At 48.4% G+C, this 22,122-nt stretch overlaps 1 protein-coding gene across 5 annotated transcripts in view; it reads right to left on the reverse strand.

Moving 5' to 3' along the window:
- Nucleotides 1–4,996: 4,996 nt before the first annotated feature.
- The window catches only part of PLEKHM1 (pleckstrin homology and RUN domain containing M1), a 36,970-nt gene continuing 19,844 nt past the window's right edge, over nucleotides 4,997–22,122 (reverse strand). For all 5 annotated transcript variants that reach the window (XM_035135890.3, XM_035135892.3, XM_035135891.3 and 2 more), the window contains exons 5-12: nucleotides 21,093–21,513; nucleotides 15,838–16,081; nucleotides 14,044–14,964; nucleotides 12,650–12,795; nucleotides 11,455–11,648; nucleotides 9,019–9,082; nucleotides 8,424–8,581; nucleotides 4,997–5,827 (exon numbers count right to left, since the gene is read on the reverse strand). In XM_035135890.3, the coding sequence (XP_034991781.3) occupies nucleotides 5,710–5,827; nucleotides 8,424–8,581; nucleotides 9,019–9,082; nucleotides 11,455–11,648; nucleotides 12,650–12,795; nucleotides 14,044–14,964; nucleotides 15,838–16,081; nucleotides 21,093–21,513 (2,266 nt within the window). In that variant the 3' untranslated portion in view covers nucleotides 4,997–5,709. The remainder of the gene's footprint in view (nucleotides 5,828–8,423; nucleotides 8,582–9,018; nucleotides 9,083–11,454; nucleotides 11,649–12,649; nucleotides 12,796–14,043; nucleotides 14,965–15,837; nucleotides 16,082–21,092; nucleotides 21,514–22,122) is intronic.

Consider the following 22,122-nt stretch of genomic DNA (forward strand, 5'->3'; position numbering starts at 1 on the left):
TTCAAAAGCATCAATTCTTCGGCGATCAGCCTTCTTTATGGTCCAGCTCTCACTTCCATACATCACTACTGGGAAAACCATAGCTTTAACACTACGGACCTTTGTCGGCAAAGTGATGTCTCTGCTTTTTAAGATGCTGTCTAGGTTTGTCATTGCTTTTCTCCCAAGAGGCAGGAGTCCTTTAATTTCGTGACTGCTGTCACCATCTGCAGTGATCATGGAACCCAAGAAAGTAAAATCTCTCACTGCCTCCATTTCTTCCCCTTCTATTTGCCAGGAGGTGATGGGACCAGTGGCCATGATCTTAGGTTTTTTGATGTTGTGCTTCAGAGCAGGCAATTCTTCAGCTACCCAGGTCCCCAGCTGTGTGGTGGAACTGGGAGCCAGTGCAATTGTTTCGGCATTGGGGAGCTGCCCAGCACCAGTCGGCATCCAAGCAGATTCATTTTGAACAAAGGGCTCTGGAGTAATAAATAATAATAATAATGATAATGATAGTAGTAGTAGTAGTAGTAGTAATTAATTTATTCCCCTCCCTGGGTGGCTCCCAGCAGAATATTAAAAACACAATAAAACAGCAAACTTTTAAAACTTCCCTAAACAGGGCTGCCTTCAGATGTCTTCTAAATGTCAGATAAAGTGGTACCTTGGTTTAAGAACAGCTTGGTTTATGAACAACTTGGATTAGAACGCTGCAAACCGGGAAGTAGGTGTTTTGGTTTGTGAACTTTGCCTTGGAATAAAAACATGTTTCGCTTCCTGTTGAGTATGTTCCACTTGTAAATTGAGTCCCCCGCTGCTATGGGAAAGCACGCTTTGGTTTAAGAACGGACTTGCGGAACGGATTAAGTTCATAAACCAAGGTACCACTGTAGTTGTTTATTTCCTTGATATCTGATGGGAGGGTATTCCACAGGGTGGGCGACACTACCAAGAAGGCCCTCTGCCTGGTTCCCTGTAACCTCACTTCTCGCAGGGAAGGAACCACCAGAAGGCCCTCAGAGCTGAACAATGGGGGTGGAGACGCTCCTTCAGGTATACTGGGTCGAGGCCATTTAGGGCTTTAAAGCTCAGCAACAACACTTTGAATTGTGCTCGGAAACGTACTGGAAGCCAATGTAGCTCTTTCAGGACCGGTGTTACGTGGTCTCAGCGGCTGCTCCCAATCACCAGTCTAGCTGCCGCATTCTGGATTAGTTGTAGTTGTAGCAATGGCTGAAACCATATAACCTGGCCTTGCAGTAGCTCGGTGGTTGGCTGGAGGCCTGGGCGAGTGGGCGGCCGCAGCTGGCTCTGAGCCTAGTACATCAGGTTAAACCGCACCTCTCTCTTGGTGGCCCTGATTCCCAGATTGCAAACCTCCTTTTGGTGGAGTACAACCGCATCCGGAACAAGTTGAAACAGCCTCCCAAAGCACATAAACACCCGCTAGTCTTAATCTGAGTTGAGATTCAGTTTATTGACTTTATGCGGCACATGACAGGTGCCAGGCACCCAACCTAGCAAGCACACTGCCTCACCTGAAATCGGATGTAAGGGAGATGTAGAGTTGAGCATCATCAAGACATTGATTGCCTCCTGCAACTCATCTCTTGATGGCCTCACTCAGGTAGATCAATTCTGGAGAAACGTTTCCCCCTTTTAGGGTTAATGATAATAATAATAAATAATAACTTTTTATTTATACCCCGCCCTCCCCAGTCAAAACCGGGCTCAGGGCGGCTAACACCAATAAAATTACAATAAAACATAAAAAGCAATTAATTAAAATACAGATTAAAATACAATATTAAAATTTAAAATGCAGCCTCATTTTAAGTACAGTAGTCCATAAATCCAAACCATGAGGGAGGAAAAACACAGGGGTCAGACTAAGTCCAGCCCAAAGGCCAGGCGGAACAGCTCTGTCTTGCAGGCCCTGCGGAAAGATGACAAATCCCGCAGGGCCCTGGTCTCCTGTGAGAGAGCGTTCCACCAAGTTGGGGCCAATACTGAAAAGGCCCTGGCCCTAGTAGAGGCCAATCTAGCCACCTTATGGCTCGAGATCTACAGAATATTGTTGTTTGTTGTTTTTCTTCAGGGGTAATCTTGGAGCGGGGTCACCATTTTTTCCTCTCACTTCCTTTTCTCTCTTCCGGCTCCCCTCTTCCTCCTTCCCCTGCAGGTTGCTTGGGATGGGGCAGCGAGAACAGATCACTCTTGCCCAGAGCTTTCCAAACTGTGTGTCATGACACATTCGTGTGTTGGCTGCAGTGTGTAGCTGTGTCGCACAAACGCTCCCTGCACTCCTCCCGGGGCTGGAAAGGGGTTAGTTTAACCTCCGGTTCGCTAGTAAAACTGAACTACTGTGTCACGAAATGGTGCGTGTCTAAAAAGTGTGTCGCCAACATGAAAAGTTTGGAAAGCTCTGCTCTGGTCAGATCGCGGATCGCTTGCTTATAGATCAGTTTTGAAATCAGGCTGCAGCCTGGCCCTGCCCCACTTGAAACAGAGGTTGGGAACCATGGGAGCAAGAAAACCCAGGTAGGTATGGCCCCACAAAAGCACTGCCCCCCCAAACTCCAGTTCAGAAAGCTAATTCACAATGCCATTACTCATGCCATGAGCAAACCACTCAGGGTTTCAAGAGAATTAGCAGGATCGTATTCCCCTCATCCTCCCAACACAGGTCATTAATCAGGGTGGCCAAAGCAGTTCCTGTGCCAAAACCAGGCCAAATTGGATACAGGAAAGGACAATAATTGCTGCCATCTTCTGGGCTCCAAGGCTTTTTGAGGACACGTCCAGGAATCATTCCCAGAAAGTGGAATCTGGGCAGATTTTTGCCAAATCGGCAGTGTCTGGGAAAACCTGGACATATGACAAGTGGAGCATTTTTTAACAAACAGTGCCTTAAAAATCCCCCAAAAGCCTAAAAATGTAGGAGATGTTCCCCAAAGAAGCTCAACAACTTTGACCAAGAACAAAACAAAACCTCTGTCTGGGATTTTCACATTTGGGAATATGGGAACCTTAATTATGAGAACGGGTTGGGTGTGATCTTGTGGCTTCCTTCTCATGCTGAGATTTGACATGCCATTTTTCAATGTGACATCTAAAAACCATCCTCCCAAGCTGCTCGCATTTCCTCATGTACCGTACATACACAGAGGCACCACTTCCTCTCCATACTTGCTTTAACTAAAACCACACTACTTCCCTATCTGACCCACGCTATATTACTGGTAATACAGTATAAACATTTGCTTCCATCTCACACACTTACATCATTCCTGCCATTGTTAAAAAACAAGGTGGTGGTTGGTGAATGGACATGCCTCTTTGAAGAAGTTTACACACTTACTGAACCATTTGTACACGGAGTCGATGGGACTGGATGATTAATCATAAATATTATTATCTTTTGCTCACCTGTGCTCTGTGCATCATTTATTCATATCGCACCTTCCCTCCAGAGAGTTACTGTCTTGTGTGAAGCATCTTCCTGAGTAAAAAGCGCATGTTGTTTTTTTTAAAAAAAATATTTATTAAAAATTTTTTCCAAACAAACAAAATATACAAAGAAACAAAACACAAAAAAATTACAAAACACAAAAAATACAAAATACAAAAAATACAATACTGCAAAAACAAAAATTCTTACTTATGATCCTTATTTCTAATCTATTGACTTCCTCCTTCCACCTCCTACTGCGGTTCTTAGCATATCATACTTAGTAAATTCTAAATCTTATATAAACTCTAATTATAACTTCAATATTACCTTATTACTATATCTTTTAAATCTTATCCTTATAACCTCATTCTATATCTTACTTCTTAATTGAATTATCCTTATCTTCTATCAATACATATTTCACACCCTTGTATTATCTACAACCTCTTTGTATCTCCCTCACTTCCATTAATTCAATCTATTATACGCTTATTTTTCAAATAAATTTTAAATTTCTTCCAATCTTCTTCCGCTGCTTCTTCGCTCCGATCTCGGAGTCTCCCCGTCAATTCAGACAGTTCCATGTATTCTATCAATTTCTTCTGCCATTCATCCACGGTTGGTAATTCTTCATTCAAAAAGTGCATGTTGGTTGCCTGGTTTGTGTCAACATTGGAAAAGGACTTTTGGTTTCTTGTTGTTGGCATGTGTCTGCTTCCAGAGACAAAGGAGTGTGTCTCTTGGGTGTGTGTGTGCGTGAGAATCACAGCGCCTGCTGTGGCTGCAGAGACCCGTAACTCATAACCGCTGCCTCGTGTGTTGTTTTTGCTGAGTTAGCAGCGCTGAAGTGACCTCCCCGGGGCTTGAGCCTGCCTGGGCAGTGTGCCTGGAGGTCCTGGGTTGCCCTCTCGGCCTCACTGATGGGGTCCAAAGGAAAGCAGAGCCACATGTTTGGCACCGGCTTGGCTGCAGGAGTTGCCGGAAGGAGGCGTACAAGACACCATCCAACCATCTTAGGGCCTCCACTCTGGATTTGTGAAGGGCTTACTCCCTTAGCCTTTTCTTCTCCCAAAGATGTCCCACAAGACAGTGGGCATGGATTTTTGCTGCCAAAGCCTTTCTCACCAATGACTATAGCCGCAAGGCAGCAGAGATTGAGGATAAGGGTTTTCCTTCTCCTAGAGGGGTTATTACTTTCCCAGGTTGACGAACCCCATCTGCCCCTCATTTCCCCCAACAGCGTGTGCAGTGACGGACTTCTTGACCGCTGGACCCACAATTGGTTATCGTTTGCTCAATCCGCCAGAGCCTGTCTTTGCAAGCAGGGGATATAGACAATTCCCTAACCCATCAGTGGTTTAAGACTGCCGTCACCCGAGTTAGCCACCCACTCAAAGCTGTTTCCCTAATGTGGTCACTGTCACATGCTGATAGCTTCTAGGAGCCACTAGTGAGAGCTCCCAAGTGCAGGCTGGGAACCAAAGGTGGACAAACAATGTCTCCCCTAACACCCCATACACCCAAACTTTGAAAGTTGCAAAGAAACAAGAGACCCGTGAGTTAGTTCCTTATTAAATTATTTTTTATTATCTGCATAGAAGATTAAAAGGGAAAATAAAAAATTCATCTCTGGAATCCATTGGCCTAGCATTAAAAAATAAGGAGCAGAGAAGTGGTTTATTATTTATAAGAAGGTCACTTTGCTTGGAGGGTGTTGGAATGTGTTTCCCAGAGGATTCAGCAGCTGTTTGGCACGTGGCAATTCAGGGGGAGCCGATAAAGTGCAGAAGGCACAAGAACTCTGCTACAAAGTGCATTAATTTAAAAAACAAGACAGAAAACCCCCCACCCTTTCTCATTGTGGTTTGAATCAAAATGTCCACCAACGTTTCGTCTCCCTAGGAGTCCAAGTTCGACAAGTCTTACGCGTAGTATCAAATGCTTGCTGCGCCCGAAGCAGCCAGGTATTTGTTGGCAGTGGCCAGAGAGAGACGGAAGGGAAAGGATTGGCTCCAAGTGGCGGCAGCAGATCGGCACAAGAAAGCCACTGCCTTCTTCCCACCTCTCTCTGTCGGAAATGTGATCCACAGCTGATGTCGCCAGAGCCCATGTGATCCCTGATGGGTCGGGACCTTCAGGGGAAAGGAGTTGTGTGACTAGTCAGGGGCCTTTCTTCGCTCCAAAGCCTGCCCCTGTCCTTTCCCAGCTGTCTTCTGGCCTGTCCCCCTAAGGGCCGTGGCCTGCCCCTCTTCAGGGAGTGGGGCACCCCGAGGTCATTTGCAAAGGGACGCCTGCAGCTTCTGCTGGTATTCTTCCCGGCGGAGGCAGCGAGGACAGAAACTGGCATTTGCCTGGCAGCTGCCGTGGAAGACAGTCTTGCACACCTTGCACCTGTTGGAAAAAGAGGAGGTTAATCACTGAAGCAATTCATGCAACCTGGAAGGGAGGGGGAAGAAGTACAGATAGCCCATTAAAGCTGGGGGGGTTTATAGAATTCCCCCCTGTCAAGGGCCGCATTCCGTCAAGTGGAATCTGTTGGGGGCCACATCCCGGTGGTGGGCAGGGCTGAAGTCAGTGGTAGGACCAGTCTTTCCCCCAACCTCACCTTCCGACACCCAATTCTTCTTTTCTTCTCTCTCTTTCTTCCTCCACATCTAGCAAGCTGCCAAGGGAGGCACAGATCACTCTCAACAGAGCTCTGAACCGATCACTTGCAGGTTTGCTTGTTTGAAAATTACGACTGCCAGCTACCACCCTCTCCACCCCCTGTCTCATCACCCCCTTTTCAAATCCCCCAGGCTGGGCTTGTTTAAAAATCTGTGAATTGTGTGATCTGTTCAGTTCAGAACAGACTTCCACGCTTCGGTCGCTGCATTTGGCTTTTGAAAGAAACCCTCCCCACCCCCACCCGCCGGTTGCACAGCCCTCAGACTTATTTTCCTTCTTTCCTCTGCTCAAAAGCAGGCTGGTAACTTTGCGCCCCTGCGGCTGAACGGCTACGCAAGAGGAAGTGACCCCAGGCTGCCACCTGTGCAGGACAGCGATTCAGGAAGGGCCTGCTCCTCCTCGGAGCTATTGTCAGGAGAGCTCCAGGCACATCCTGCCTCCCTGGGTAAATAGCCTGATTCGGGCAACAGGAAACTGCATCAACTCAGCAAGAGGCACTCTTCCTGCCTCAGTACAAAGCCAATGAGCAGAGGGGCGGCAATCTTCAGTGAACCAGGCCTGCCGGCGGCTCTCTGTTTGCGCTGCTCCGATGCTGCAGCCTTGTGAGATGAACTGGGGTGCGGGTAAAAGGAAGTATGGTATTCAAAAGCTACTTTAAAGGAGGAACTGGTGCCTGAATTCCTGTTCAGCCTTCTGACCGCCCCCACTGAACAGAGATGAGGAAGACGTTCTCTTCCAGAAGCTGTTGGTCCACTGGCTGTGAAGGCTGAAGAGAACTGCAGGGCCAACATCATCCCAATGGCTACAGGTTGCTAAAAAACGGTGGATCTCCTCGCCACTGAAGCATTCTCCCATCCCCACCCCCAATCCTGCTACGGTACTGATTTTCTAAAACACTGCCCTCTTACAATAATAGGATTGGAAGGGATGTCATGGAACACCAATGTGCCCTAAGAAAAGATACCTAAAGCACCCCCAATATATGCCGACCAAGCCTTGTTCCTCAGCTGCACCTTGAGCTCCAGGGCATGGGAGATGGTTTTTTTGTTATTTTATCTATTTATTCATTGAATTTATATACCGCCCTATACCTGGGGGGTCTCAGGGCGGTTCACAGAATAAAATCAAGAGATAAAACCACAAAATACATAATAAAAATAAAAACAACAACCCAATAGCCCCCCCAACACATGTTAATCATGTGTTTATATCTTTTTGATGTGTTTTTAATTTTGCATTATGTATGCTTTTATAATTGTTAAGTTGCTTTGGAGCATTTTTGTTGTAAGACATTAATAAATGTAAATAGTAGTTGTCAGGGGTTCTTGTGACTACTCTAGAGTAACGAAGCTCTGCATGCTCGTCTTTAAACAGTTTTTATTAGTGCAGTCTATTTACAGTGAGACAGGTGTGTAAAAACATGCCTGCTCATTCTGATGCAGAATCCGGCACCGCCCCCCCCCCACCTGATCTTCTCCAACATAGGAGTCTCGGGACAGTGAATCTCCTCCCTTTCTTTCTCCTGCATAATTCTGGAACCGGAGGAAAGGGTCTACGCTCCATGCTTTCCTTTTCTCCCTTCTCTCCCTCTCTTTCCTCCCTCCTGTGTAGCCGGGGCTCTCCCATGCTGCTGGAGCCCTGGCCCTCTCTCTCCACTTCCTGGCTGGCCTCCTCAGAGCCCTCGCTTCCATCACTGCTTGGGGAGGAGCTACTTCTGATGCAAGGGGGAGGTTCTCTGTACTTTCTTCCCCTTACAGTAGTAATAGTAGTAGTAGTAATAATAATAATAATAATAATAATAATAATAATAATAATTATATAAAAAAATACTTATTCTTCACCTCTGCCCCCCTCCATTGCAAAATAGGCAGTGTGGTGCAACAGTTAAGAGCAGGCATCCTCAAACTCCGGCCCTCCAGATGTTTTGGACTACAATTCCCATCTTCCCCGACCACTGGTCCTGTTATCTAGGGATCATGGGAGCTGTAGGCCAAAACATCTGGAGGGCCGCAGTTTGGGGATGCCTGGTTAAGAGTATTGGACTATGGCCCGGGAGACCAGGGTTCGAATCCCCATTCAGCCATGAAGGTGACCTTGGGCCAGCCTCCGTCTCTCAGCCTAACCAACCTCACAGGCTTGTTGTGAGGGTGAAGTGGGGAGGAGGAGAACCATGTATACCACCTCAATCTCCTTGGAAGATAAAGGTGGTACAGACACGTAACAAATAAATGAATAACTGCGAAATAAATGCGAAAAACGAATCGCTCCTTTGAAAACTCGACTCCAAAGCCAAGGTGGGGGAAAGAGGAAGAACGCTCACCTGGTCGTTGTGTCAAATTCAAAGGGGAAGATGATGTCGTTGCTGTTGCAGATCTCGCAGATGAAGCCCCTCTGGGTGCACAGGTCGCAATTGTAGACGTGGTGGGAGGCAAACTGAATTAGAGACTGGAGGAATGTCTCAAACACGCCGTCCGCTATCTAGGAACAGAGGAGGGCTATTAGCAGGTGGGAAGGGTGGTTGTAAAAGGTAAACCTTTATCTATGAGGCAGCTGTGAAGGTGACCAGCAGTGAGGCCAGGTGACCAGCTCACAGATAACAAAGCATCTGCAAAATGCAGGGCAAAAGGGAAATTTGGGCACATATTGGGGAGAGCACCAATGAGGTTCCATGCGAGCACTTAGCCCCCAAAGCTGTTTTCGAAGCTCTCTCGAGGCAAAGGAATACTGTAAAAGCTTGCTTCTGAGCATGCGCAGACCAGTTTCTCTGTTTCGGTTCAGCACGCTGCATTCTAACGTGTGTAGGTGAAGGGATGCCAGCCTTGGGCTGGGTCGTGGGGGGAATCGTAGATAGAGTGGGGTACGTTTTCCCGAGGCAAACTCTCGTTTCAGAAGTTTCCTCTTTCCAGATCTCCTACCTGCCTCAGGTCAGCCACGCTGTATTTATGGGGACATTCCAGGAGGTAGTGCCGGTGATCGAGCCTTTAGAAAGGATACAAAAGAGGAGGAGGAGCATCAGGAAGAGTTTATTAAGAGCTTTTTCCATCTGCTGCCAAGAGCTGTATAGAAGTCATATAATCCCTATGCTCCTAATTGGCTTGCAAGGACAGGGTGATAGGGAAGGCCACACACTTTCTTGTACAAGCATGTCTACGGTCAACCTCCTTTGGCTGTTTTCCCCAATCTCATTTCTCTGAATCTCCTGCTTATGGACCCCCCGTCCCGTCCCGCGCTTCTACATTTGCCACAGTTATAAAAAATGCTGTGAAAATGCTTTTTAAAAAAAGTTGTAAAGTATATATGGAATTTGCCATTAGCTCATCAGTGCCATCTATTGTCAGATTTGTATAATGCACTTAAAGGTAAAGGTACCCCTGACCGTTAGGTCCAGTCATGGACGACTCTGGGGTTGCGTGCTCATCTCGCTCTATAGGCCGAGGGAGCTGGCGTTTGTCCTCAGACGGCTTCTGGGTCATGTGGCCAGCATGACTAAGGTGCTTCTGGCGAACCAGAGCAGCGCATGGAAACGACGTTTACCTTCCCACCGGAGCAGTACCTATTTATCTACTTGCACTTTGATGTGCTTTTGAACTGCTAGGTGGGCAGGAGCTGGGACCGAGCAACAGGAGCTCACCCCGTTGCGGGATTTGAACCGCTGACCTTCTGATCAGCAAGCCCTAGGCTCAGTGGTTTAGACCACAGCGCCACCTGCGTCCCTGATGCACTTTAACTAATTTAACTAATGCACTTAAAACATTGTAAAAAAGAAAAGAAAAGGTAAAGGACCCCATGACTGTTAACTCCAGTGAAAGGAGACTCTGGGGTTGCGGCGCTCATCTCACTTTTGAGGCCAAGGGAGCCAGCGTTTGTTCACAGACAGCTTTCCGGGTCATGTGGCCAGCATGACTAAGCAGCTTCTGGCGCAATGGAATACCATAATGGAAACCAGAGCGCACGGAAACGCCGTTTACCTTCCCGCCGCAGCGGTACCTATTTATCTACTTGCACTGGCATGCTTTCAAACTGCTAGGTTGGCTGGAGCTAGGACCCCGTCACAGGGATTAGAACCGCTGACCTTCTGATAGGCAAGCCCAAGAGGCTCAGTGGTTTAGACCACAGTGCCACCTGTTTTTTTTAATAATAATTTTTATTAATTTTGCATAATGAAAAAATACATACACATAGATAACATATTATCCCCCTTTTTCTTACCCTCCCCTCCCTCCATGGGATCTCTCCTAGACCACAGTGCCACCTGTCTCCCCTAGCTGAGTCCAAAAGTTTCTAGGCCTCATGGGTTGAAGGACAGATTTTGTATAAGGTACAGCAATCCCCAAATTATATGCCGAGATGCACTAGTGCATTCCTTGGAAAACTAAACCACTATGTACCGGAGGATGAATCCCACCATTCTGTCCCTCCACTGATCCTGCTGCACAGAGCCTCTTCTCTCTTTGCCAGTGCAGAGGCAGTGAAATCTCTTTTAAGGGTTGCCTTGATGCTGCCTGTGCCTTAGCGGACAGACTTGGGGGAATCCCCGTAGTATCACCATTGCCCAGAAAGAAGAGCTCCACAACTGGGGAAGGTGAGGCAAGGAAGAGGTCTGCCCTTGTTCTAGGTCAAGAATATACATTTGTTCAGCAAAAAACTGTGCAGGTATCAAAAGTTTGGGGAACAACAGTATTGAAGGTACACAATATAGCCTTTTTTTCTCTTGGTGAGGATACACAGCTCTGCTTATTTCCTCAACAGCAGTATGTTTATGTTCTTCAACAGACATTTAAGCACATTCCAATTACTGTAGTGTTTTTTTTCCAAAAGCATTTTTTAATTTGATGATGGAACAGTGCGCTGGATAAGTAACTTGCAAGCAGCAAGTATTTGCAAGCAGCCTCAAGTACACTCCTAAGAATCCTGTTCAGCTGAGGACCAACTCTCCCTACTTTAGTGCAGCAAAAGAGGCTCTGCCCAAAACATCATTCTTTCTTTGAAAGTCATTCTTTCTTTGAGGGTTTATGGAGGACTGAGCATTCCTTTTTTGAAATGTACATAAAAAATGAAGCCAAGATCCTCAAGGACAGGCATCCCCAAACTGCGGCCCTCCAGATATTTTGGCCTACAACTCCCATGATCCCTAGCTAGCAGGACCAGTGGTTGGGGAAGATGGGAATTGTAGTCCAAAACATCTGGAGGGCCGAAGTTTGGGGATGCCTGCTCAAGGATCTGCATGACATTTTCCATGCATGTTAGCTGCCTGCTCTTATCCAGTTAGGAACATGGACAACAGAGAGTGGGTCAAAGGCTTGGGGCCTGGGAGAAGGGGGGGGTGGACCCTCTGCATCGTGAAGCCTCACCTCTTGCTGATCTCCTTCAGGGCCCCACTGCGGCAAAGGACCAGGTAGTCACCAAGGAGCTTTAGCTGCTCCCGGCTCTTGTAGATGCGGCTCATGTGGTCCACGTGGTCATAGAGGGTCTCGTTCACTAGCTTCAAGTTGATCAAGGGCTGGCTATGAATTTGGGACAGGAACTTCAGAGCCTGCCGGCAGACCTAAGAGATGAAAACACCTGTAAGTGTCCTACGTTGGCATCTAGGGAAGCCAGCCAGAGGGGGCATTATATAGGCTGGTTTGGATATTTCCCATTATCTTCCTCTCAGCCTTGACAAACCCAGATTTTTTTGCAAGTAGTATCTGCCAAAGAATCAGGACCACAGAATGGGGACAAATAAGAAACTGTTATACGAATTTTAAGGTCTCAAATATAGAATATTCATAAATGCACACATATCTAAATGTATGAACCAAGTGTCTGAAATAGTACGGGAGGGCAACCCTGAAGCCATTTTGACTCTCCCAACGACCTCAAATATTCCTCTGCAGTAAGGGAGGCAAATGGGGAAAGCCTTCCCATTGTCTTTTTGCTTGCAAATCCTGTCTTAAGGGAGACTTTGTGTATGAATAGGGTGAGCCTGTGACCTGGATTCAGGAACTAACCTGTGACCTGAATTCAGGAACTAACCATCACCAGGAATTAACCATCACAAAAGAATGGCCAGGCTGCCCAGGTAATGCAATCATTGACCATTCTCAGGTATCCTAGCAGACAGGATTTCTGCTGTAGACCGCCTCCTTCTGTGATGTATGTGTGATATTTTAGGGGGGTGGTTGTGGGCTACAGGGTGAAATTTCAAAAGTCTGTATAAGAGCTTGCACACCATTTTGTCAGGGTTCTCCTCCCTCCTGCGTGTGGTGAGTGGGGACCCTGTTGCAACAGCTCCTTGAATAAAGATCAGGCTTACTAGATGCTTTTGCTTCTCAAAATACTCTGGTTGGCCTCTGTTATTTTCTCCTACCGATAGGGAACCCACTTAAGGACTCTATATGGCCACCAGAATAAGGGAAAGAGAGCAGTTTTTATTATAACAAAACGAACAATGCACGAACCACATCGGGAGTCAATCGGAGCAGTGTGCGCCTTCCTGCCCCCGCCTCCCCGGGGATGCTGCCACCCCAGGCCTGTGCCCTCTGTGCTCAAGTCGCCCAGACTTACCGGGCGCCTGGTGAGATCCCAGTTGTGAATCAGCCGCGAAGGAATCACGGACTCTTCATCCCAGTGGCAGCTGTCGCAATAGTAGAGGCCTGTGAATGCGCAGAGCTTGGGCTTCACGAAGGAAAAACCAATCTGCCTGGAGCAGCCTGGAAAGGAAAACAGAAACAGCTACGTCAGGGGTAGGCAACCTAAGGTCCATGGGCCGGATGCGGCCCAATCGCCTTCTCAATCCGGCCCATGGACGGTCTGGGAATCAGCGTGTTTTTGGGGCATAGGAATTTGTTCATTCCCCACCCCCCACCCCAAATATATAGTCTGGCCCACCATACGGTCTGAGGGACGGTGGACTGGCCCACAGCTGAAAAAGGTTGCTGACCCCTGAGCCACATTATACCTCCCCTGTCAGAGTACAGTGGTGCCTCGCTTAACGAATGCCCTGCTTAACGAAATTTCCGCTTAACGAAAGGATATTTCGAGCGGAGGTTGCCTCACTAGACGAATTCGTCTAGCGAATCGCGGTTTCCCATAGGAATGCATTGAAATTCAATTAACGCGTTCCTATGGGCAAAAAAAAAATTCCAAAAAAATTTCAATGCATTCCTATGGGATTCGCTAGACGGATTTTTCGTTATAAGAAAAGACCCGTGGAACGAATTAAATTCGTCTAGCGAGGCACCACTGTATCAGGCACTGGACTGAAGGGGGCGAGTTGTCTCTGTTCCACCCCCCCCTTCTCCTGGAGCTTCCAGAGGAGAGGAAGGCAGTATTGAATTATAGCAGTGGTTTGAGAAAGGTCACAGCTTAGAGACAGGCGAACAGAAGAGTTGGGAGGTGTTGGGAGAAGGGAGGGGGGGGAGACAGAGACAGAGCAGCCAGCTGACACGTTATCACTGGATATCATTTCTGACCCCCCTTCTCCCAGAACTCGGCGTTCGTTGAGGGTGCAAGAGCAAAGGACCCAGAGACAATTAGCCCCTGGGGACCACCGTAAGGGAAAGTGCTGTTGGTAGGAAGGGAGGCGGAAGGAGCTCAGTTGGAGCAACGCCATTAAGGGAGGCAGACTGCATTCCTTGTCTCTTGGTGTGATGATTGAATAAACTCATCAGTAAGAACCCTTTGTTTTTCTCTGCTCCTTGCGGCCACCGGGAGAGGGAGAGAATTCCCCCGAGCCTGAAACAGAGGCAGGGTGTCTCAGAATACCAGTTGCTTGGAATCGCTAGAATCGGAGAACGCCGCTGCACTCAGGTCCTTCGGCCTGATCTAGCTGGGCTCTTTTTATGCTAAGGGTTCCTAAGGTTGCTACAAACTGGCCCTTGGCAATTTTGAGAGTCTCCTACATCTGTTTACCCACCCCGTGCTCTGCTTTGCAGCCAACTTGCCACTCCCCAACCTACCCGCGCAGATGAAGCTCTGGCAGTCCAGGCCTTTCTCTGTGGGGATGGCGACCAGGTACTTCAGGAGGAAGCCATTCCCCTTGGTGGTACTTTTCAAAACGGCCTGCGAGTTCCCGTCCAGGTTGCCCCCCAGGCTCAAGGCCTCCTCCGCCGTCTCCAGGTACGACATCAGCACCCGGCGGACCAAGTCCCTCCAGTCGGCTGCCTCCTCCGCGTTCTCGGCTCTCAGCTTCAGCACCGCTTTCGACGTGATGACCTTGAAGAAGGCAGGGCCCCCCAGGCTCACATCGGGCAGGATGTCCTGTATGGTCTCGATACCGTAGCTGTTGCTCAGCGTTTTCTCCCCGTTCCGGGCCCTGAAGCACTTCAGGGCTTCTAAGGACAAGGAGAACACAAAAGGGGCCCACGTCTTTTCGGTTTCCAGGTACAGAACAGACTCCTTGACCGCATCCAGCTCGGGGTCCAAACCGCACGTCCAGTCCAGCCCGTTGCTGCCTGTCCCGTTGTATTGCAAGAGGGCCGAAAGCTCGCCGGGCGGACCACCGGCAGAGTTCGCTTCCGGGTCCTCCGCTGCTTCGGGGCCCTCCAGGGTCTCCCAGCCTTCGTCCGGCTGAGGCCTACATTTCTGAAGTGCCTCGTGTAGCCGGTCCAGCCAATCCTCTGCCTCGTCCTGAGAGGCGGCCCGGAGGCACAGCCGTTTGCCCGAGAAGGTCAGGTCAAAGCGTCCGTCGCTATGAGCTGCGCCCAGGCAATCGCACCGCAGCAGGGAACAGGTCTCCACGCACACCCGCTCCTCGCTGTCCACAAAAAGGCGCAGCTCCAATGGCGAAAGTTCGCAGAAGAACTCCTTCCAGATGCCCATGCCTCCTCGACGCTCCAGGGTCCCCAGCTTCAGCAGACCACGGAAAGGGTTTGAAAGGCCTGGAGGTGGAGGATTAAAAAAGAAGAAGAGTATTACACACCCAGCCAAAGTGATTCAGAAGTCATAAATAACGATGCTGCTGACCACCGTTTTGTCTTGTCTTTTGTCATAAATATTCAAAGGTGACAGAAATGAAATTTATGCACAAAGTAAACACACATACGTTAAGTTCATAAACCACATGTCTGAAACAGTACAGGGGAGCAATCCCGTGGCCATCTTGACTCTCTTAATGACCCCAAATGTTTTCTCTGCAGTAGAAGGAAGTGTCAGTCCTGCAATTCAGGGGGTTAGAATAGATGACCCTTGGGGTCCCTTCCAGCTCTACGATTCTATGATCTTGGAAATAGTTCTTTTCACTTGCAAAATCCTTCAAACCCTGTAAACAGATTTCTCACATGAATAAGGGAAGTCTGGGACAATGGATTTAAGAACCAAGGTATTTACCATTTTGAAAGAATGGCCCAGACTGACCAGGATAAGACAATCAGTGACCGTTATCTGATATCTTGAAAGACAGGAGGACAAGCCACACTCTCAAATTTCTCTTGTAGACTGCCTCTTACTGGTATGATGCTTGTAGGTGGTCTTTGGGCTAGGGGGTCTGGCAAATCCTAAAGTCTTTAAAAGTTGTTACACACTTTTATTCTAGGTCCTCCCCTCCTTGCAAGGGCGGGAACTATGTTGCAACAGGAAAAAAATAAAGATTTGCCTTGCTTTGACTGGTTCCTGCCTCTACATGTTATTCTCCGACTTAGGGGACACTGAGTCCCTTGGTGGGTAGTTGGGCTGCTAAAGCCAACCCCAAATTTATCTTCTATCACTTTCTCCTCCCTGCCCCATCATTCGTCCCATGGCAGAAAGACAGTTACCCATTTGCCTTCGGTGAACGACACTAAACCCCTTCGATTCCACCTCGGGGGACAGTTTGGGCTTCCTGGCCTTGGCTGAGGTCATGTGAAGCTTGTCTTGATCCAGAGTGCCGCTTGGTATTGATGGCTGGCTATCTGCAGGGCGCTCTGGCGAAGGACTGAGTGAACGGGAGAGACTTTTTGCTGTTCCGTCAGGAGGAGGAGAGGGAAGGTAAATGTCATCTGCGGTGATCCAGCTTGTTTTCTGTTGGGGAACAAAAAGAGCTGAATTCAGCTGGACTATTCAACAGGGACATTAACAAGTAGCAAACAACCTTTTTACCGCGCTAAGGACTTTATAGAAGTGGCACAATTCCTGCCTAGGCCCTGCAGTAGGGCTGGAAAGGCTGTGCCCCTTAGCGTAATTTCAAGTAGCAGAGGGTGGGGAGCCCAAGGGGGAAGGAGGGGGGGGAACCAGGATGAAAAGCCAAAAGAAATGGAGAGATTGAAGGAGGGGAAATAAGTCTCCCATGAGCAATTGGTTCAGCCCCTCGACAACACTGGTCTAGCTTTCTCCCAACATCCTGCTCGGACATGGAGGAAAAGGGAGGGAAAGGGGTTTCCAAAGGAGAAAGAAAAGTGGGGTGTTTGACCCCAACCATCACCTGCATGAGCCTCCCTCAATTGATTTAGAACAGGGTCAGTATTTGTAGTGGGTAGGTTTATCAGTGGCTAAGACCTAAATGGAGACCCCTTGATCCAAGTCTAAATACACCCTGATGACCATATGGTGGGAGCAATCAATAGGGGAGGCATTGAATAGAGGTGGTTGTTATCCCAAGGGTGGCCTGTTTTAAATTAAGGCGGTCAAAACTGTCAAATTTAAACCATCAAAAAAAGACACCAGTGATAAAACTTGATCTAAAATGAAAGCTCACATACTTTTTGAGCAAGCGTGCATTCTAACTGTGTGCTCTAATGAAACTTATACAGTATAGGACACTTAAAGGTAAAGGGACCCCTGACCATTAGGTCCAGTCGTGACCGACTCTGGGGTTGCGGCGCTCATCTCGCGTTATTGGCCGAGGGAGCCGACGTACATCTTCCAGGTCATGTAGCCAGCATGACAAAGCCGCTTCTGGCAAACCAGAGAAACACACGGAAACGCCGTTTACCTTCCCGCTGTAGCAGTACCTATTTATCTACTTGCACTTTGACGTGCTTATGAACTGCTAGGTTGGCAGGAGCTGGGACCGAGCAATGGGAGCTCATCCTGTTGCAGGGATTTGAACTGTCGACCTTCTGATCGGCAAGCCCTAGGCTCTGTGGTTTAACCCACAGCGCCACCTGCGTCCCTAGGACACTTAGGTAACCGCAATTCAAAACCTCTGCCCATGCTGCCCACACAGCTTTTGGTATTGCAGAACCAAATATGTCTCCTTATGAAGGATACTAAGCAAGATAATTTACTTGAAGCTTTAGGCCATTGTCTTATCCACCCTTAATCAGAAACAAGCCCCACTGATCAAAGTGGAGTAAGATTTGGCTGTGGCATAAGTTTATCTGAAAGCAAAATTACTGAGCGCAAAATTGTTTAATTGGTTTAAAGGTTACTAATTTCTTCCAAACTGAACACATTGTAGCACTCGGGGAGTTGGGCTTAAGGGTCTATGCTAGGGTTACCACCCAGATTTGTGAATAAGTCCCCGGGCAAATTCCATCCCTGGAATGTCCCCGGATTTCATCTAATGTCCCCGGGAAACGCAGCAGTGGCAGTCTCAGCAGCCCACAGCAGTTGGCTCTGGCTGGCTTCAGGAGCTGCTCGGAAGTCCCCATACGATGGTGGTGCAGGGGCTCTAAGTTGCAGCTTCCAGGCTGCCTCCACTTTCCCTGACCCCAGAAACTAAGCCAGGGGTCCCCAGACTACGGCCCGGGGACCGGATGCGGCCCAATTGGCCTGCCAATCCGGCCCGCGACGACCCCCGCCGCCCGCCGCCCGCTCTTATGGCGCGCAGCGCGGCAGCACTCTTCGGGGTCGGGGGAAAAGCGCCGAAAATCCTTTGTGCGCATGCGTATGGGCCTCTCCCAACCTGGAAGAGGTCATTTCTGGTGCACTTCCGGGTCGGGGGAGGCCCATATGCATGCGCACAAAGGATTTTCGGCGCTTTTTCCACCCTGGAAGCGCACCGCCACACCAGTAAGCGCCCGTGCGCATGCACGGGCGCACACTCCCCCGCCCGCCGGCCCGCACAGGCGCGCGCTCCCCCGTCCTCCGGCCCACCGCGCGATCGGCGCGGTGGGAACCGGCCCAAACGCCGGTAAGTCTGGGGACCCCTGAACTAAGCTGTGAAGGGAGGCTTCATGTTGCCTATCGGAGCAGCCTCCCAACTCCTACTTGCATGCAAGCAGGAAGGGGCAGGGATCTCTCAGTTAGGCAACGGGAAGCCTCCCTCCCCAGCTGAGGGATCCCCGCCCCCTCCTGCTTGCACGCAAGTAGGAATGGGATTGGGGCTGCTCCGATGGGAAGGGAGGCATCGCGCTGCCCGAGCCTCACCACTGCCACCGATCTCGGCCCTCCTTCTCCAACAACTCAGGAACTGCCCAGGCTCCTGGAGAAAGGAGATAGAAGCCTCAGAGGAACGGGAAATGTGGTGGTTGAGGTCAAGGCAGCGGCGGCTCCTCTGCCACCGCCATTGCTGCAGCATAAACATACCGAACACGTAGTATGTATGTATGTATTTATAGTGTCCCTGGATTCATTAAAAAAAATCTGGTAACCTTAGTCTATGCGGGCTGAGTTGATGATCACAGTGAAATACAGGATGGCATGATTGAAGCAATGATTCTGCAACATCAGCTTTGTTGGACTGGTCATGTTGTGAGATGCCTGATTATCATCTTCCAAAGCAACTACAGTGGTGCCTCGCTAGACGAATTTAATTCGTTCCACGGGTCTTTTCTTATAACGGAAAATTCGTCTAGCGAATCCCATAGGAATGCATTGAAATTTTCTTGAAATTTTTTTTGCCCATAGGAACGCATTAATTGAATTTCAATGCATTCCTATGGGGAAACCGCGATTCGCTAGACGAATTTTTTGTAAAGCGGATTCGTCTAGCGAGGCAACCTCCGCTCGAAAGATCCTTTCGTTAAGTGGAAATTTCGTTAAGCAGGGCATTCGTTAAGCGAGGCACCACCGTACTCTATTCCGAACTTAAAAGTGGAAAGCATAACGTTGGTGGTCAACAAAAGAGGTTTAAAGACTCTCTCAAGGCAAATCTTTAAAAATGTAGTATTAACACCGACAACTGGGAATCACTGGCCTGCGAGCGCTCCAATTGGAGAACAGCCTTTACCAAAGGCTTTGAAGACGCTCGAACTCAGGACGAAAGGGAGAAACGTGCTGAGAGGAAGGCACACTTGGCAAACCCTCACCGTGATCAACTCCTCCCCAGAAAGCTATGTCCCCACTGTGGAAGGACATGTATATCCAGAACTGGCCTCCACAGTCACTTACGGACTCACTGTTAAGACCATGTTCATGGAAGACAAGCTTACTCGGCTACGAGGGATCACCAAAGAAGGAGGGGGCATCACAGACAACAAAGGGCCTTCTGGTACTTAAAAAACTAACAAATTTGTGTTAAGTTCAGATTTAATTTTGAATGAGGTTATCTTAAAGAGAGAGAAAATTATAACAGAAACTTCAGAAAAAAGTAGTTTTAATTTTATTTTATTTTTTAAAAAATCCACCTATTGTTAAGCATAGAATCATAGAACTAGAGAGTCGGAAGGGACTCCAAGGGTCATCTAGTCTGACCCCGGGCAATGCAGGAACCACCTTGATTATCATTATGGTTAATAATTTGTGTATCACTAGAAAAATGACAAGCACCGTGTCCCCTAGAGATCTGCAATACATTCAGGAATTTGAAATATTGGTTCAGCCCTGCACGGGATTTCTACCTTGTTTGCCCTGGCAGTAGCTTTGCAAGACAGATGATTAATATGCCTATTTTATAGATGAGGAACCAAGGCAATGATTTCCGCCTGGTGAGTCACGGGCTGAGATGTGATATAAACTCATGCCTCCCAGATCTCCATACAGTAGACACAGGACCCACGGTGACTGGTTAGGGGAACGCCTATCCGAAGTCTTAAGAGGACGCAGTGCAGCAAGCTCTCAACCGCTGAACCTTAAGGTTTTAAAGGGCTCTCCTCTGTAGAATGCAGAGCAGGTATTTGGGCAGGTTGACTCAAGCAGCATGACATCACTTCCTGCTGCGTGTGTAACATGTAGATTGGCTGACCGCCAGGTATGAGAGAGAGGCTTCCTTTGGAGGCACAAAGAGGAAATGGAATTGGGGAGAGGACGTTTCCAATTAACTGCAAGGAAAAGCATTTCCTGACCTGCAAAGTAACTGCTTCATCAACACCACTCACTCTTGAGCTGGTCTATAACCATAATAAACAAATGAAACACCACTCACTGACTGAGAGGAGCAGGAGAGACTCTGCTAATTCTTGTACCTATAATGAATATTAAGTCACAAGAGGCAGGTTGACGCCAGACCAACAGCCACATTTGAGCACGCTAAGCCTCCCCACGCCCCCTCAGGTTCCCAGAGGATCGTGAATGAACAGTGAGATCATTCAATAAATAGTGAAAATAAAAACTCAAGAAGGACTAGTCAGGCTAATTCGGGCTGGGGGAGGCGGGCGGGCAGGGATGCCCTTTTAAAATCGCAGTACAATCTCCTAAAATTCCAAGCTTGGCCAAGAAGTCAAAAACCCTCTAGTGCACCAAACACATTCACAAAACTTCAGGGACACGCTGTCACTGGGCTTTTGAGCAAAACATTTGTGCTTTCGCCCTTGCCACCAGAGCTATAAGGAAATCCCATCTTGAATTTTCTTTTCACAAGAGCAAAATATTAAAGATTTTAACAGGACCTCATGGGATTTGGTTCACTGGAAGGACAGATCGTGAAGCTGAGCCTCCAATACTTTGGCCACCTCATGAGAAGAGAAGACTCCCTGGAAAAGACCCTGATGTTGGGAAAGATTGAGGGCACTAGGAGAGGGGGACGACAGAGGACGAGATGGTTGGACAGTGTTCTCGAAGCTACGAACATGAGTTTGACCAAACTGTGGGAGGCAGTGCAAGACAGGAGTGCCTGGCGTGCTCTGGTCCATGGGGTCACGAAGAGTCGGACACGACTAAACGACTAAACAACAACAACATGGGATTTGGGGGGAGACAAGATATGACTTACAGGTGAGATTGGCGAGAGAAGTCGTCCTGTCCTTGGATGGCTTTCCTCATGGATAACAACTTGACTGATCCTATATTTAGCCCCTCCTCTCTTGATGCTACGATGAGTTTGGGGTGCACCCGCTACTCCTTTCGCGACGTTTTCTGTGTCCAGCGCAGACGCTTGCTGGACCCGGGTACTGGGAGCTGCTTCCTTGGTTTGAGGTGGGTCACCTGGACTTGGAAGCTGTGAGTCTGCCGCGTCAGGAGGTGGTTTGATGTTGGCAGTGTGTTTAGCTGTTACAGGACAAGGAAGGCGTGTGGTGCAGAGATCAGTGGCGGGACAGGGGCACTGCAGTGAGGAAGAAGCCGACAGGGTGTCAACTTGCTTGGCTTCTGCCGATTCCGGCTTTCCCTGTGCTCTGCTGAATTCTGCTAGCACCCTTGAAAGAAAAACAAAAGTTTAAAACAAAACTCAAACATATGTGTGGGGGGGGGGCATGTTATCTGTTTGATCGCATCTCCCACTATACCGTGTGCTATGCCAGGGTTTCCCAAACTTGGGTCTCTCTCCAGCTGCTTTTGGACTACAACGCCCATCATCCCTGACCCCATTGGTCCTGTTAGCTAGGGATGATGGGAGTTGTAGTCCAAAAACAGCTAGAGATCCAAGTTTGGGAAACTCTGTGCTATGCCAACAGAGGCAAGTAATCCCCTTTGGACATCAAATGATCTCCAGGCTCATTATCTTCTAAGACACCAATTCTAGCCTGAAATAAGGAATTTTAGCACACTAACAAATGTGTTAGTTCTATGCACTGAGTTGGATAGTAAGATTAATGCAAAGGAATTTGCTTTTTTGTGTGGTTTAGCACTCCCTTTTGAGAATGGAGTGGATAGGTATACAGAAAGTAACACGGCGGGTAGTATGTTGTGACTCAGACATGAGTTCAAATTCTTCCTTAGCCACCCCCAGCCACAGCTTCCTCATCTCGTACAAAAGGGTGTTGTGGACCTGGAAGATGGCTTAAAAGGTATTTTCAGGCACAATA

Source organism: Zootoca vivipara, chromosome 12 (genome assembly GCF_965207765.1).
Source record: "Zootoca vivipara chromosome 12, rZooViv2.hap1.1, whole genome shotgun sequence".
NCBI lineage: Eukaryota > Metazoa > Chordata > Lepidosauria > Squamata > Lacertidae > Zootoca > Zootoca vivipara.